This window comes from Pinus tabuliformis, chromosome 2_2 (genome assembly GCF_031772625.1).
Source record: "Pinus tabuliformis cultivar Carrire ecotype Pingquan chromosome 2_2, CPIR1, whole genome shotgun sequence".
Taxonomy (NCBI): Eukaryota; Viridiplantae; Streptophyta; class Pinopsida; order Pinales; family Pinaceae; genus Pinus; species Pinus tabuliformis.
Window position 1 is genome coordinate 1258971804 of NC_142300.1, and position 17834 is coordinate 1258989637.

Sequence of the window (17834 nt, forward strand, 5' to 3'; positions counted from 1 at the left end):
TTGGATGGAAGTTGTAGAGTATCAGGCCAGGGTAACTCCAGCAATTAATGAGCGCAAGAAACAACTGATTAATTTTATTCTTTAGACAACTATATTTATACATACACAAAACGGATCAGTTCATCTTCTAGATGACTGTCCAGCTTCACCTCATCCGTTTCGGATTAGGTGTCAACATTCCCCCCCTTAATCTGAAGGGATGTTGGTGAGTCCAATCATCGTTCTGAATCTTTCAAGCTTTTCTCTTCCAAGCGCTTTGATGAAGATGTCTGCAATTTGCTCGTTTGTGGAACAATGACGGAGATGGATTGTTTTGGCCTCAACATGATGTCGGATCAGATGATATTTAGTATTGATGTGCTTAGTACGACCATGGAACTTTGGGTTCTTGGCCAACTTTATTGCAGAGGTGTTATCAATCATGAGTGGAGTTGATTGTATTTGTTTTACCTGCAAATCTTCAAGAATTTTCTTGAGCCACACAATTTCTTTCGTTGCTTCAGCTGCTGCCACATATTCTGCTTCTGTTGTGGAATCTGCTGGTACTGATTGTTTGTGTGATCTCCAGGAGACAGCTCCCGATCCAAGACTCATAGCATATCCTGAAGTAGATACCCCAGTTTCTTTGTCTCCATCGAAGTCTGAATCAGAGTATCCAATCAAGTTGAAGTCGTCCACCTGTGTATACTTGATTCCAAGGTCTTGAGTTCCCTTCAAGTACCTTAGAACTCTTTTTGCAGCAGACCAATGTCCCTCACAAGGCTTTTGCATAAACCTGGAGAGGATTCCAACAACAAATGAAATGTCTGGTCTGGTAGTAGTGAGGTAGATGAGACTTCCTACAAGCTGTCTATACTTTGTTGCATCCTCAAATTCCTTTCCTTCAGTAGATGTGAGCTTCAAGTTTTGTTCCATTGGAGTAGAAAGGGGATTGCACTCTGTCATGCCAAATCTGTATAACAAATCTCCAATGTATTTCTTTTGAGAAAGAAATATGGAATTTGGATGTTGGGTTACTTCAATGCCAAGATAGTAATGAACATAGCCCAAATCAGTCATTTCAAAAAATTTTCCTAATTCTTTCTTTATGGATGCAATATAGCTTTCATTGTTCCCTGTCATTAAAAGATCATCTACATATACCACAAGATATACAACTGTTTTGCCAACTTTCTTGACAAATAAAGTTGCATCATCAAGATCAAAATGATTGAAGTTGAGTTTCAAAAGATGCTCAGTTATTTTTTCATACCAGGCTCGTGGTGCTTGTTTGAGGCCATACAAGGACTTCACAAGTTTGCATACTTTGTGTTCATGTCCTTTCACAGCAAATCCTTCAGGCTGGGACATAAAAACATTCTCTTTTAGATCTCCATTCAAGAATGCAGTTTTTACATCCATTTGATGGACTTTCCAACCGTTCTGAGCAGCTAGTGCAAAGAGTGTCCGGATGGTGGCCCATTTTGCTGTGGGAGCAAAAGTTTCCTCATAATCGACCCCTTCCGTGCAAAACCTTTTGCCACAAGCCTAGCTTTGTGCTTGTCAAGTGAGCCATCAGCTTTGTACTTGTTCTTGTAGACCCACTTGCAGCCAATTGGTTTGGTTCCAAATGGAGGATCAACCAGCTTCCAAGTGCCATTCTTTATGAGGGCATCATACTCCTTCTGCATCGCTTCTTTCCATTCATCATGAGAAGCAGCTTCTTTGAAGGAAGTTGGTTCAAAATCTGTAGACAAGTTCAATTCACAATCATAAGTAACATCCATATCAACAGGTGAATTAGAGTTATCTACATCACCTCCATCTTGTCGGTTTGAATTTCTGGTTCCTATTTTTCCAATTTTATCAGGATGAACACTTTCAAGTGTCTTTGTCAGCCACTTTGGGGGACCTTTCTGAGATGGTCCAGGTTGTTCTGTTGATTGAGTTGGGTCTGAATCAAGATTGAGTCTCCCAATTCTATCAATTACATCACTTAAAGCATCATCCGTTGTTGGAGTGTCATGCAGGGGAGATTGTTCTTCAGAAGGAGATTCCACATGTTGATCTAGTATAGGAATCCCCCCTTCAAGATGTGGAATCTGATTATCAAACTCTTGGAATGATTTCGGTTTTGTGAATCTATCCAAGCGATCAAGTTGCCGCTCAACAACACTGTCAGATTTGGATGATTCAAGAAAAATGACATCTCTAGATAAAACAAACTTTTTATTTACTTCATCATAAAGGCGGTATGCTTTAGATGTGTTTGAATACCCCAGGAAGATACACTTACGACTTCTAGCACCAAGTTTGTTTCTATGTACCTTTGGTATTAAAGCATAACATGTGGAACAAAATATCCTGAGATGTTTTACCAAAGGAACATGTCCATACCACAATTCATAAGGAGTCTTGTTTCTTATAGCACTAGATGGACATCTATTCTTTATATATGCAGCACATAGAACAGCATCAGCCCAAAACATTGTCTTTACATTTTTGAAGAAAAGCATGGATCGTACCATATTCAAAATTGTTCTGTTCATTCTTTCAGCTACACCATTCTGTTGAGGATTATAAGGCACAGTTGTTTGATGTTTAATCCCATGTTGGCGAAGATAGTGTTCAAATTCATTTGATGTATATTCTTTTCCATTATCAGTGCGAATAGACCCAATATGAGATTGTGCATCATTTTCAATCCACTTATGAAAATTCTTGAATGTTTGAAAAGCATCAGATTTGTTCTTCAATAAGTAAACCCAACACATTCTGGTGTAATCATCAATAAATGTCATGATATATTTATTTCCATTTGCAGAAGAAACAGGCATTGGACCACATAAATCTGAATGAATAAGTTCAAGCTTCCTATGTGCTCTTGAATGTGAATCATGAAAAGACTGTTTGCTGTGTTTTCCTAGAATGCAAGCATCACATTGTTTATGTTTTCTAGGAATTGTAGGCAAACCAGCAACACCATTTTTCTTCAACAAGCGGAGACTATCATAGTTTAAATGTCCAAATCTAGCATGCCATAATAAACTTGATGAAAGTGCACCTTCTTCATGATGAGAAATATATGAGAAATGTTGTGCATGAGCAGAGGTTCCTTGCAGTTTAAGGAGTCTTTCTTCTTCTATACCCCTCATGACAAGTGAGTGGTCAGATGCCTTTCTTACCTCAAGCTTGCCATCAAACATGTGAATGGAGTGACCTTGCTGGCAGATGTGGACCAGGGACGACAAGTTTCTCTTCAGCTGTGGGAGATATAGAACATGATCCAGAAGAAAGTCTGGAAGACCAGGCAGTTTAAGCCTGATTGTGCCAAGCCCTGATGGCTTGATTTTTGACTGATCTGCAAAGTATACTGCTCCATCAACATTGTCAGTGAAATTTTCAAAGAAATCTCTCCTATGAGTCATATGACAGGTTGCTCCTAAATCAAGCAACCAGTCATTTTTCGAAGAAGCAAGTGAAGCATTAAACAAATCTTCATTTACTCCAATGTTACATTGTGCCTCAATATAGTGAGCGGATTCAGGTGCTTTACCTTTGTCTGTGTCATCAATTGTACCTTTCTCCTGATTTCTTCTCTGCTCAACTTTGTCCCATGGTAGCTTGCATGTAGAAGCATCATGTGATTTATTTCGTTTGCAGCGAATGCAATGCAGATCTGCCTTTTCTGCTTGAGGATGTCTGCCCCCCCTGCCTCTGAAGTATCTTCCTCTTCCTCTTCGTCCACCTCTTCCTCTTGTAGAATCTTGAGCAGGATGCTTTTCTTTATGAGCAAGGCAAACAGTCTCTTCAGAAGATTCAGGGACTGTTTTCTTTCCAAAAGCTTTCTCTCTTTCAGCAAACTTTTTCACAAGAGTGTCAAAGGTTATATCTTTAAGATTTCCATTTGCTTGTAAAGACTCAAGATAGTTAGAGTAGGTAGGATAGAGTGCTTTGAGAAAGGCAATAAGAGAGATATCCAGCTCAACCTTAGTGGATTTAATATCATGCACTATAGACTTTATTTCAGATGCAAGAGTAAGAGGATCATTATTTTTCAGTTCAAGAGTGAAGAGTTTAATCATGAGCTGAACAACTTCAAGTGCAGAATGTGTATCATAGAGTTCTTTCAGCTTTTGTAAAGCTTCAAAGGCAGTGGAATAGGATGAAATATGACGACTTACTTCCTCATTTACAGATGCTGCGATCAATGCAAAGGCTTTGCTGTTCTTATTTTCCCAAATGGCGAGTTCTTTGTCTGATGTGGGCTGCACAGGGTCTTTGTCTTCTTCTCCGACACACACTCCTTTCCACAGCTCATTGTAGATAAGGGTGTGTTTTACCATCCGAGACCATTCAGAATAGTTCTCCTTGCCAGTGAGAGCTATTCCAACCATAGAAATGATTGAATGCATTCTGTAAAAATATCTCTGCTAAAAAAAAACTTCTGTTGATAAAAGACTTCTGCTGAAAAAAAAATCTTATGCCACTGCCTTATGCACTAACATTTGCATCAGCATATCAGCATTTCTTATATAAAAAATCTCATGGATCACTTCAATATATATCATGCAATACTATAGATGCTTTGATATAAAAAACACTCTCACTGATATAAACACACACTGTGACTGCTTTGAAAACTGCTTCCTATTCAATACTCAAAACTGCCATCATTTGAAAAATTAACGGCACAACTTTATGCCAGAACCGCCATTAAAATCATCTCTTGGCATTCTCAAACTTAAGGGATTCACAGATTACAGAGCGACTTCAATCAAGAGAACCATGCCTTGAGAAAAAAGAAAATTTCTCAAAAGGCCACAAATATGCATCAACCAACTGCGCAAATATACTGTACTTCTCTTTAAAGAAGTCTACATACTTTAATGGTGATTATGCCCCTAAAACAAAACATAATAAAGTACCATGTGCAAAGTTGCATTTATCCTCAAAAGTGCATGTACCCTAGGCATAGTTTTTACATGGCTTAGTTTTGTTAATCTGTGCAACGTATACAGGCAGAGTGCATCTCATTGTGTATAATCAACTCACGAACCATGGCCTGGCACAAAACCTTTCTGAGATTCAAAACGCAGTCACCATTAAAAGCGCAGTCTTTCATTAGAAACGCAGTCACCATTAACGCACCATTAACGCAGTCATGAAGGCACCATTAACGCAGTCATGAAGGCACCATTAACGCAGTCATGAAGATGGCATCAAAACGCAGTGATCATTAAAATAAGGACGCACGCAGCCAGCATTACAAAAAAAAACGCAGTCTTCATAAGAACTCAGCCACCATTACAAGGAACACAGTCGCATTTTTTTTTTCTATACAAACGCAGTCTTTATTAACATACAGTCATGGTTACGACAGCCTCAATACAACAACGCAGTCATAAGAAAAACGCAGTCACCATCGGTTTTGTTTGAATGGAATGAGATAGGTTTTTTTTTTTTTACCAACAGCTGAAACGCATCAACGTATACCTCAATTTTCAACGCATAGGTAACGGAGCACAATGCAACTTTCCAGGGAATGAACGCATCAACTCAGGGCACAGTACTCAAGGTCTGAGGGCGCAGTCTCCAGAGGCGTAGTCTCTGGCAGTCAGAGAGCGCAGCGAATTCAGGCAAAGGCAGAGGTAGAGCCAGGGAATCAAGCCAGAGCAGGACAGGAGTTACTACTATTTTAGGGACTGGGACCTGAGCTCTGATACCATGTCAGGCCAGGGTAACTCCAGCAATTAATGAGCGCAAGAAACAACTGATTAATTTTATTCTTTAGACAACTATATTTATACATACACAAAACGGATCAGTTCATCTTCTAGATGACTGTCCAGCTTCACCTCATCCATTTCGGATTAGGTGTCAACATAGAGAAAAGTCATGATGTGAAAAATTTTCAATGTTCTTATAGTATTAATAACTTTAATAATTAGAAGGATATGATGTTTTATCTATTTGGTGAAAATCCTTCTCAGGAACAAGTCTTGGATATTGCTCGAGATGAAGGATTGACTTACAAACGAGGAAATAAGGAGAAAAGTGAGAATTAGATTACCCCTAGAGTTCCTAACTTTATTATGATTTATAAATCTGGATTAAATATTGATTTGGGAGGTTGGATTAATAATTCTAAGATATTGGTTCTTGTCACTGAGATATTAAATATTCCCTCTCAAGAGGATACGTTATTGAAGGTTATTGATGCTCATCATGTCAATGGTTCAGACTCGTGAAAAGGCTCATGAAGTTGGTTATCAGGATGCTTCGATATATTTTCAAAGTATGGATACGTATAATAAATATCATTAGCCTTTTTATATTACTTTGCTTGTTAATGGTTTTCGATTGTATAATTTCATGTTGGATTTTGGCACATTGGCTTGTGTCATGACCAAATGGGTCATGGAACAACTTAAGTTAAGGATTCTAGACCTTATCACAACATTTGTGTCATGGACTCTAATAGAATTGAAGTGCATGGTTTAATTAAGGATTTACAAGTTCATTTGTCTTTTTATCTTGATATAATGATTTCCATGGAAATTTTTGTGATTGATGTGCTTGATGCTTCTTTGGGTATGTTATTGTCGAGGAAGTGGGCTTCTGATCTAGGAGGGAGTATTCAGATGAATTAGTATTATTCTACTATTCCTTCTCCTAGAGGCAGATGATTTGTTATGCTTTATAGGGAGTTCGAAAGAAGATTTCATATGGAAGACCCAATGGTCCTCATAATGAGATTATAGTGGAACAACCTAACCTTGGGAATTATTCCATTCTATCTAATTCAAAAGTTCCTTTGTATAAAAATATAGTTGATTTAAACAATCAAGTATGGTATATGTATTTTGATGGTGCATCTTATAGGCATGGTAAGGGAACTTGAGTGTTCCTTAAGTATCCCCTTGGTCGTATTTTCAAATTTTCCTATAGATTGGAATTTGAAGTTACCAAAAATGTAGTTGAGTATGGAACTCTATCATTGGGTCTTGAATTTGGAAAGGATTTAAAGATTAAAGTGCTTAGTATCAAGGGAGATTCACATTTTTTCATTACACAAATCAAAAATAAATTTTCCTATATGAATGATAGGCTTAAAAGGTATCAAAATGTGGATTAGGACATTATGGAACTTTTTGATGCTCTTGATCTTGAGACTATCTGTAGAGAAAAGAACAACCATGCATATCAACTTGTAGTTGCAAAATCCACTTTGCAATTATTTCATGAATTAATAAATTATCGAGTCAAGATGGAGGTTATATTTAGGCCTTCAATTCCTAATAATTTTGAGCATCGAAAAGTGTTTAACCATGATAGTCAAGTAATTCGGTTCTTGAATAATTCAGAAGAATTTTAAATTTTAAACATTGCTTATAAGAAGGAAGGATGCAACTACGTTAAAAGTGTGATGTAACGAATCTTATTCCAAAGGGTCAAAAAGCATTAGAGTGATTCTTTGATAGGATTGATTCCACCAAGAAAAGAGAAGAGAAGAAGATTGATCTAGGGGAGTTCATTGAAGTAAACATTGGTACCTTTGAGGATCCTAAAATTGTGAAAATTGGTAGAGGTATTATTGAAGAAGGAAAGAAGAATTTAATTGATTTACTTCTAGCTTATGATGAGCTGAAAGGCTATAGGGAATATGTCATGGAGCACACTATTCTTAAAAAGATGAAAATTCTAAACCCTTCAGTCAAAAAATTAAGCAAGTCAATCCTAAGTTAGGTCCATTGGTTCAAAAAAAGCTTCAAAAAATGATAGTAGCTAGAATTATTGCACAGACTTGGCATTGTTATATACCTAGGGGGGATAAAGAAAGTGCTTTGATACCACTTGTTGTATGCTATAGCTTTGATACCACTTGCTGTAGCTCTGATTCCACTTGTTATAGCTCTGATACCACTTGTTATAGATCTAACCCAGAAATATATGATAATAGACTAAACCCAAGAAATAACAAGATAGAAATAGATAGAAATGCTTCTTTATTGATATCAAACCCTTAAGGTAGGGCAACACCATACATTCACTCCTTAAGGAAGGAGAACACTCCACAAGCCATATGCCTGTTCATACAATAATCCTTGACTATTCCTTGACATGGAGTCTTTAGCCTCTATATAGACCTCATACATACAATACCATGGGTCATTACCATGGTTCCCTCATACCATCAACTAATACCATGGGCCCATTACATTATTATTAACTACTTGTGGTCCCTTACATGATATGGGTTAACCACCTTATTTATTACTATGGCCCATCCCATTATTACATTATTACCTTGGGTACCTCTCTTGGTACCCCATATTATCCCCCCTAGGTATATAACATTCCACCCCCCTAAGCATGTTTCGTCCCCGAAACATGGGAAGAACACAAATAATAAGATCTACTCAAAAGAGTAGTCCACTGATACCATGCACGTGCATCTATCCATCCAAGAGAAAGGTGAACCCTCGATCTCGCTGATGCCTCGCTCGCTTGAGATGGAAGTTGACCATGACAGCTCTTCTGTGTTGATGTGTAGTAGGTGGATCTTCTCTCCTCGCTATCCGTCATACGGGGGTTGTTGTCCTTGTGACTACTTGGTTTCCATCTTGATGGTTGTCTTGCGGGGTGATGTGGGTGATGATATGTTGAAGTTTTAACCCATGATGTCTTTTTCTTTAATTCACCCTGCTGTGGTGCCTGTTGTGGTGTCTTCTTTTCCAATATGACTTCAACCACTCAACCCTCATCATATGTGTCAGCACCTGTTACCTTTTCGGCTTCAGCCTTTGTGTGTGTTTGATTGTCGACCATCAACTGCTCATCATCTGATATGTCAGTCCTTGGAACATCTTCTGCGTCAACCTCCATGGACTCTACCTGTTTATTGATGGAAATATCATGTAATGTAATTTTCTTCTTTTTATACCAGAGCTTCAGGAATTTCTTCTGCACATTAATATTGATAGTACCCACCGATTCCATCCAAGGATATCCCAAAACAACATCCATATTATCCATATCTGAAGTATAAAAATCACCATGCAACACATACTTATCCATAGAAATCTTCAAATCCTTATACAGTTGAACATCCTCATCATCCACCTGTGTGTTTTCAATGTGTTTTGCAGGAACTTGCAATTTTTTTGCCAAATTAACATTAATGAAATTATGCTTGCAACTAGGATTTATAGAAACAATGATGTTCTCTTTCTGAATCAATCCATGAACCTGCAATAAGGAGACACCCGTAGCAATTAATCGCTTATGTGTCTCATTCTCCTTTTTTCTAGCCCGAGACCATTTGTCCAAAAAGACTTTTTCAAATTCTGCATCTGAAAGTTTGGTCAACTGCTTGTAGTCAAGTGATAAATTCCATTTTTGAGCCTCATCTCTCATATTAAGCCCCATTGGAATCTTCCAATATGTCCCATGTGTGGACTTGCATCTTTGTATGAATTCTTCAATAGTAGGACCATCATCTTTTTCTGTAAAATATAGAATCGCCATGAAGAGGGTTTGAGAAAAAATTTGTTTACTTGGTGAAAATTTGAAATGGTCACAGTTTAGTCAATATTGCTCAGAATCCCTATTATGACCTATTTTTTGAAATGGAACAATCATTCTGCATCTACCCATGTGATAGAAATCTTGATCCAGGCACTATAATTTTAGATCTGCGCTGCTACTCTCCCGCCGTCACCAAAATTTTTGAAAAAAGTGCTGATTTTAAATCAGTGATATCTCCCTCATCCGGACTCCGATTCAACTGATTTTTGTTTTTGAAATTAGGTATTTTTTCACAAAGATTCCAGATCTACAATTAGATTTTTCAGATCGTACACCAAGACGTCCAGATCTGCGCCGCAAACTTTCTGCCCTAAAAAATTGTCTGCAACCCCACTGATTTTTAGATCAGCGATATCTCCTTCATCCGGACTCTGATTCAACCGATTTTTTTTTGAAATCGGCTATTTTTTCACAAAGAATATAGATCTGCAATTAGATTTTGTAGATCTTGAACCAAAACATACAGATCTGATCTGTAAACTCACCGCCCCCGAAATCCTGCAAAAATAAAAAAAAAAAAATCTCCACTTTTGTGCCCAAGAAAGTGCTCTGATACCACTTGTTGTAGATCTGACCCAGAAATATATGATAATAAAAATAAACCCAATAAATAACAATATCTGAATATAATATAAATGCTTCACTTTATTGATCAAACCCTTAAGGTAGGGCAACACCATACATTCACTCCTTAAGGAAGGAGAACACTCCACAAGCCATATGCCTGTTGTAGCTCTAACTTGGAAATACTATAGATCCGATCCAAAAATATAAGATAATAGAAATAAACCCAAGAAAGAACAAGATAGAAATTGATAGAAATTGATTCACTTTATTGATCAAAACCCTTATGGTAGGGCAACACCATACATTCACTCCTTAAGGAAGGAGAACACTCCACAAGCCATATGCCTATTCATACAATAATCCTTCACTATATTCATGTGGAGTCTCTAGCCTCTATATAGGCCTCATACATACAATACCATGGGTCATTACCATGGTTCCCTTATACCATCAACTAATACCATAGGCCCATTACATTATTATTAACTACTTGTGGTCCCTTACATGATATGGGTTAACCACCTTATTTATTACTATGGCCCATCCCATTATTACATTATTACCTTGGGTACCTCCCTTGGTACCCCATATTATCCCCCCTAGGTATATAATAGGCATTCATTATTGTGTTCAAATTTAATGATCGTTAGGAAAAAGAATGGAATGATTATAATTTGTGTTGACTTTAGAAACCTTTTTTTTTTTTTGTAAGCTGAGGTGGTACTCTTTCTATTACTGGATAGAAAATAAAACATTACATCATATCAGAAAATTTGCAGACCCACCCACATGGGGAAACCGGGTGACTAATCCATCTATAGTTTTTTATAGCCGCCCAAAAGTAAAAGGCCCAAAGTCTGAAAATCTTAGCCAAATAAACAAGGCAGTCTTGAGATTTCCTAATGCTACTATTCTGCAGAAAATACATATCTCTATTTACGTCATACAAAAAACTATAATCAAAAAGACTGTTAGATCTTCTAAACATATCTCATGTCAAACAGTGTCCGTTGTCGGTTGCTGACTTGCTCCTTTCTCTGCATCCTGCTGGTCTCCCTTCAGCAGCTGATGAATTGCGTCCAGCTTCTCCTCTTGCCTCTCCATCGCAATACGGATAAAGCTTAATTCCCTGCGCATGTCCGGATTTCCTTGGGCCAGCTCAACCATCTCCTTAGCCACTTGTTCTAGAGCCTTTGCCAACAGCCCCTTCATAACCCAATATATGTGCAAAGATTGTTTAAACAGTGACATTCTCCCCCTTGTATGCCCTGGATCATGAAGCAGGGACTCCCACTCCTCCATGTCCTCTTCAGATTGATCTTGAAGAGACTCCTCCTCCAGATACTGCATAATTCTCCTCACTGCTGGGTTGGAGTTACGCTGGTAGGCCCTTTCTGCCCGCCGAACCCTGTGATTCACCGTCCTCCTTGCCTTTTTGGCCGGAGTCTTGTCCTGCCTGGAGTTCTCTCCTTCTTCCTGCGTCCTCCTATTCTGTCCCCGGCCCCTTTTCCTGTTCAAGTCCATGCCTCTGCCCGGGCCCCTCTCTCGTTTTCTCATACCATAACGTCGAAACTTAACTTCCTGCGGAGCAGGGTAATTCTCTTCTGTCTGCTGGTGCTTGTCGTCTGCTGCCCTGTCCTGAGAGAAAGATCGCACATTCCTCTCGCCCTGTGGAAGCTCTTCCTCCGACTCATCCTCGATGTCCCAGACCTTGATTGGCTGGTCGTCCTTCATAATTCCTTTTCCTTTCCTGCTCTTATTCTCATCAGCGGCATTATACTGCTCCTCTGTCTCCCTAGATTTCTGTCTCGTTTCCATACTGCCCGCGGGACTGGCGCAGAGAGATCTCGGGTTCTCGGAAGCTCTTACCTTAAGATGCTGTTTCTCAGCAACAATGTCCGCACTTCTCCAAATTGGGAAACAGCTTAGTAAGTGATCTTCCATCCCCGTATTGGTATATATCGATTTCCTATCCTTATCGTACCTCCTTGGTTTAGTTTTCGTTTGCCGCCGGTAGCTTTCCGGGATGACGATTCCCCCTGCCATCATTCCCTGATTAATTCCCGCTGTCAAAGAATCTGACAGACCGCTTCGACCTCCTCTAATGTCTTGCTCATTTATTATTTCACCTCGAATGTCTTCCTGGGCCGTTCTCCACGCCCGCCGCCACTGTACTAGCCTGTGTCTTATGATCATATCTTTTCTCTGTCCCATCTGATTTGGGATCATCACTCGGGGCCTCCACATCCTCTCATTGCTCCAGCTCATTGATCCTCGTGTTCCCGCTTGTGGCTTGATCATAGTCAGATTTAATTATTTCTGCCAGGTCCTTCCACTCCCTGTGCTCGCAGACTGCTCTCCATTGGTTATCCACCGTGCTGCCCCGACCTTTACAGCCCCAGTTTGCCATGAAATCGGCCGCCTGGTTACCTTTCCTTCTAACATGGTTTATAATTTTGTAATTAATTCTTTTCAGAAGATCTGCAATTTCCTGGATAATTCCTGCTGTACGCCAACTATTCGTGACCTTCTCCCAATCCCGACCATTGCTAAGCTTTTTCAGAGTCTCGACCGCAATCTGAGAGTCTCCAACAATTTCTAAATTGGTGTAACCGTTTCTTACAGCAATTCGCAATCCCTGGTGGAGAGCCCAGAATTTTGCCTCATTATTAGTCATTTCTCCACCCCAGTCTGCGAAGATCCATCTTACCAGCTTGTTACTATCCCGGAAAATGCCTCCAAAACCAGCTTCTCCTGGGTTCCCCTTCGAGGCCCCGTCGAAGTTTAATTTGATAAAATTTCCACTGGGGAAGCTAAATTTATCAGGGCTTTGAGTCCGCATATCCAATTGAGAATTCTTCTTGAAGTGAACCATCTCATACTTAAGGTTTAACTTGTTCAGAATGCCCTCCTCAACCGGGTTGGCCTTCCAATCCTCTCCATCCCACTTTTCAACCAGGATTGTTTCCCGCATTAACTTGACTGCTCTTTCCCAGATTACCTCAGGTTCTTTTTCTGTATTCTGAAAAACCCTGCGATTCCTCTCCTTCCATATCATCCACATTACAAACCCTAAGATGAGACTCCACGCTCTTTTGACCACTCTACATTGGAAAACCTCCTTATTCCATTGAAAGATCGTTTCAGTGAATTCACTAGGAACTATCTCGGATTTACCAAAAGTCGCTTGGTGTTCATCCACAGCTTCTTAGCGAACGGACACTTAAGCAGAAGATGATTTCTGGTCTCTGTATCAGTGTTACATAGACAGCACCTCGAAGGACCATTGAAGCCTTTCTTCTGAAGTTGATCCCAGGTTAAAATCTTTTTCTTAGTTGCCAGCCAAATAAATATGGAGACTTTAGGCCACCAGTTACTTTCCCATATCATTTTCCAGTCTAGATCCTCTTCACCTCTGGTTTGGGTATCAGTTAAGAAATAAGCTTCTTTGGTGGTAAAAGAGCCCTTCATAGAATTCCCCCACCTAAGGATATCCTTACCTGTGCGGGCTCTAATTTTCCTAGATTCAACCTCCTTCCTGTAAGCTTCTTGATGATCTTGACTGAGCTCTCTATCCCACTCAGTCGGGTCAGTCCAAACTCTCCAGCTTCCATCTGGGTCATTAGCTTTCCAGTAGTCTCTAACACATATTCTATCTCCTGCTATTCTATCCCGAATTTGATGGAGCCTCTGAATTCGATTCATTCTTTCTTTCTGTTGCCACCTATCTTCCCAGAAGTTGGCTTCTTCTCCCCCTCGGATCTCCCAGAAGGTATGCTTTTCCACCAGATCTCTGTTTTGACGCGCAAGGTCCCATATTGCTGACCCTTTAGGAGTATCTCTCTGATGTAAAATCTCAACTGTGGAGTCAGGCATGTTGTATTTGGTTTTCCATATGACTTTCCAAAGATCATTGCCTCCCCTAAGCCAGCGCCACCAGAGCTTAGCTCCTAAAACTCTATTAAGAGTTTCAGGGTCCCTCAACCCTAAACCTCCTCCCTCTTTTCTCTTAGTTACCTGGTTCCAAGAAACTAAGGCCCACTTTTTCTTCTGGTCAGTCCCTCCCCATATAAAAGTTCTAATGATCTCTCGGATCTTAGTACATACTCCTAAAGGGGCAGCCATAATCGACAAGGGATAAATGGGGATAGCTTGAAGGATCGCTTTTGCCAGAACTATCCTTCCTGCTATATTTAAGACTCTGAAGGCCCAATTTGCTACTCTGTTTCTCAGCTTATCCAGAACTCCTTGCCAGTTTCTCATCTTTTTGGAGGTAAAGTCCAATAGATTACCCAAGTATTTCGTAGGCAGTTCTCCCCTTTTGAAGCCTAATAATCTTATAAGATGAGTTTTGACCTGCTCCACTGTATTAAATATGAATATACATGATTTATCTCTGTTAATTTCCAGACCCGAAGCCTCAGCAAATAAGTCCAGAATATTTTTAAGCTGTCTTACTTCTTTAACCGATGGTTCCCCGAAAAGCATTATATCATCAACAAATTGTTGATGAGTTAACGGCAGATTATTTCCCCAGAGCTGTAAACCTTTGATTCTGTTTGCTTCTCTTTCCTTTTTAATAAATCGACCCAGACCTTCGGCTGCTAGGATGAACAAAAACGGGGATAATGGATCTCCTTGTCTAATCCCTCTAGAAGCATTAAAAGTTTTTGAGGGAGTACCATTAACCAAAATGGAGAAATTTGGAGAGGAAATCAAGCTATGTATCCATCGAATCCATCTCCTGTTAAAACCAAAACTTCCCAACACTTCTTCCAAATAATTCCAATTAAGCCGGTCATAAGCCTTCGACAAGTCCAACTTGATCATCATACCCTTTTGTTTCTTTGTTTTTAAAGAGTGAATAACTTCTTGAGTTACAACCAGCCCATCAAGGATCTGTCTACCTTCAACAAAACCTGTTTGTTCAACAGATATTAACTTGCCCAGAAGGGGTTTTAATCTCTTGGCAATCAGGGATGTTATAATCTTGTAAATAACATTACACAAGGCTATGGGTCTAAAACCATTAGCATCTTCTAAATTATCCCCCTTTGGAATTAGAGCATAAAAGGTAGAGTTAATGGCAGGCCATACCTTCTGGTTCATCCTGGACTCTTCAATCAGATCAAGGATCTCTTTTCCAAGGAAGTGCCATCTCGCCTGGTAGAAATCAACTGTGAAGCCATCCGGGCCTGGAGCAGTGCCTTTCTTCATTGCTTTCACCGTTTCCTCTACCTCCTCTAAGGTCACTGCTCTCATTAACGCCATATTTTGGTCCTCTGTGACTAAACGAGGAATAGCTGAGCAGATCTCTTGAATTGCTCTCGATCTATCCATTTGGGGCTCAGTTAGGATTCCTTTATGGTGATCGATTAGGACTTAATCTATCTCAGCTTGTTCCACCACTCGATTCCCATTCCTATCTTTGATGGATAGAATCCTATTGCTTTGTCTGTGTTTGATCATAGCCTGATGGAAGAATTTAGTATTCCTCTCCCCCTCCCTTAACCACTTTATTCTTGACTTTTTCCGCCAGAGAACTTCCTCCTGCTTTCGTCTTTCTTCTAGCTTTCCAAGGACTACCCCTTCTTCTCTAATGCTTTCCTCAGTTCTGCCTTCCACTATCATTTTTTGTTGAATAGATTCCATTTCTCCCTCCAGCTTTTGTTTTTCTTCCATAATGTTGCCAAATTCTTCCTTATTCCATTTTTTAATTCTACCTTTCAGCTCTTTCAGTTTCAACTGGAATGTATGCATTTTTCCCTTGCCTTGCACTGTACTTTGCATCCACCATTCTTCAACTTTCTTCATGAATTCTGGGTCCCTTAACCAGAAGGCTTCAAATCGAAAAGGTCTTTTTCCACGGTTCCTTTTAATATCTACCTCGAGTCTAATCGGCCAATGATCAGAACCTAGGGATGGAATGATTTTTGCTTCAACAAAAACATCCTTATTCATGATAGCTTCTGAAACTAGGATATTCCAAGTGTTAGGATATTCCGACACATAGGATATAGTTAAGTTCAACTTGGTCTAGTGTAGAGTTAGGTATAGAGTTAGGTAAAGTGTGTTTCTTTACCGTTGTACATTTTGTAACTTACAATCCGACGATCACAATATGTAGTGATCCGACGGTTCACTCTCACCTCGGTATTACCGACACTTGATCCGTGGCTTGACACCCGATTGGTCCATGAGTTCTATTTAAAGCGCATGGAGGGTCATTGTTCGGGTAATCCGTGCATGAGAGAAGCTTATGTAAATTTTCATTCTTTGATTAATAAATTGCCTGTAGTACCCACGTTGGGACAGGCCGTGGACTGTTTCCCTCTTTGAGGGTTTTAACCACGTCAAAAATACTGGTGTATTGATCTGTGATCTGGTTGTGAGCGGTGTCCTTTTGGTATTCTTTCTGAGGAACTTACCCTGTAAATTCCTACACCAAGTGTGTATCCCGTTGATAGTCTGGATATCTACTAATCTTAAATCCTCTATCACTTCATTAAACTTATCCATAAAGTGATCCACCCTCCTTATCCCACCTTTTTTCTCATCTAAGGATCTGATTAGATTGAAATCTCCTCCTATGATCCAAGCAACTTCAGGGTATAATCTTCTGACAGTTTTCAGACTATTTATAAAATTTTCCTTTTCCCCTGGGGAAGGGGGACCATACACCCCTGAGATGACCACCTGTTCCTTCGTACCTACTATCCTACCCAGGCCAGTAAGGACTCTACTCATGCTGGTCCAACTTTCTAAGATGATTTCATTAGGATTCCACAAAATTGTTATGCCTCCCGCAGAGCCAATAGCGTCTTGCCCCATAACTTCGTATTGCAGTTTATTTTTGTCCAATATTCTTTCAAGCTGTTGAACAGTAATTTTTGTCTCCTGTAAAAGCATGATGCTAGGCTTCTCCTTTTTCAATTTTTCTTTCAGATATTTCTGTTTACCTTTACTATTCAGGCCCCTAATATTCCAACTGATAACAATCATTTAAAACTTTTGGTAGGAAGGGAAGAATACCTCTGACAGAGGTATCACTTTACCTGAGTTTATCAGCGTCTCTCCCACAGTCTGGATGGTTTCACTCATCGTCTTTCGACCTCTTTTCCTGCTATTTTTGCCAGTGCCGTCCATTCCCGCTTGTCCATTCCCCTGCTCGCTTCCTATCATGCCCTGCTGATTCATGTTCTCCCCTTTTTTTTTCTTGTACTTCTGAAATGCTTCCTTATATAGCTGTTTCTGTTTTTCAGGAATAAACCTGTTATCTAGATGTTTCCATTCCTGGATTAGCTGTTTCATGATTCTCTTCTCTTCCACTTCAATTTCTAGTTGGTTTTCCACATCCATCTGCGATTGTACCTCTGTATTTTCTGTCTTTCCGTCAGTCTGGGTCTCAATGATTTTTCTTGAGTTTGCATCCTTTCCTTTTTCCTCACTTACAATTTCCATTGGTGAGTTTCCGGGGTCTTCGTCGTCCTCCAGATTCACTTCATAGTCCTCGTTCTCGTTCTGCAGCACTTGGAACTTGTTCTGGCTTGTTGTTTGGCTGGGTTTATCTTGTGTATGGAATTTTGGACCCTCTTTGTTCTGCTTCCGTCTCCTTGTGACCTGTTGAAAACCCCTGTCCGTCTCCTCTACTTTTTCTGAATTTTTTTGATATTCCTCTTGGTTTCTCTGTGATTCCT

The 17834-nt window shown here is 39.7% G+C and overlaps 1 protein-coding gene across 1 annotated transcript; it reads right to left on the bottom strand.

Annotated features, from left to right (window-relative positions):
- Positions 1–15519: 15519 nt before the first annotated feature.
- On the bottom strand, positions 15520–16098 carry LOC149198056 (uncharacterized). The gene has a single exon (XM_089408907.1). The coding sequence runs from the start codon at positions 16096–16098 to the stop codon at positions 15520–15522; it is 579 nt and encodes a 192-aa protein (XP_089265033.1).
- Between the last annotated feature and the right edge of the window lie 1736 nt (positions 16099–17834).

Excerpts from the sequence above, each read along its gene's own strand:
- LOC149198056 (XM_089408907.1), bottom strand. The coding sequence starts at position 16,098 with ATGAATAAGGATGTTTTTGTTGAAGCAAAAATCATTCCATCCCTAGGT.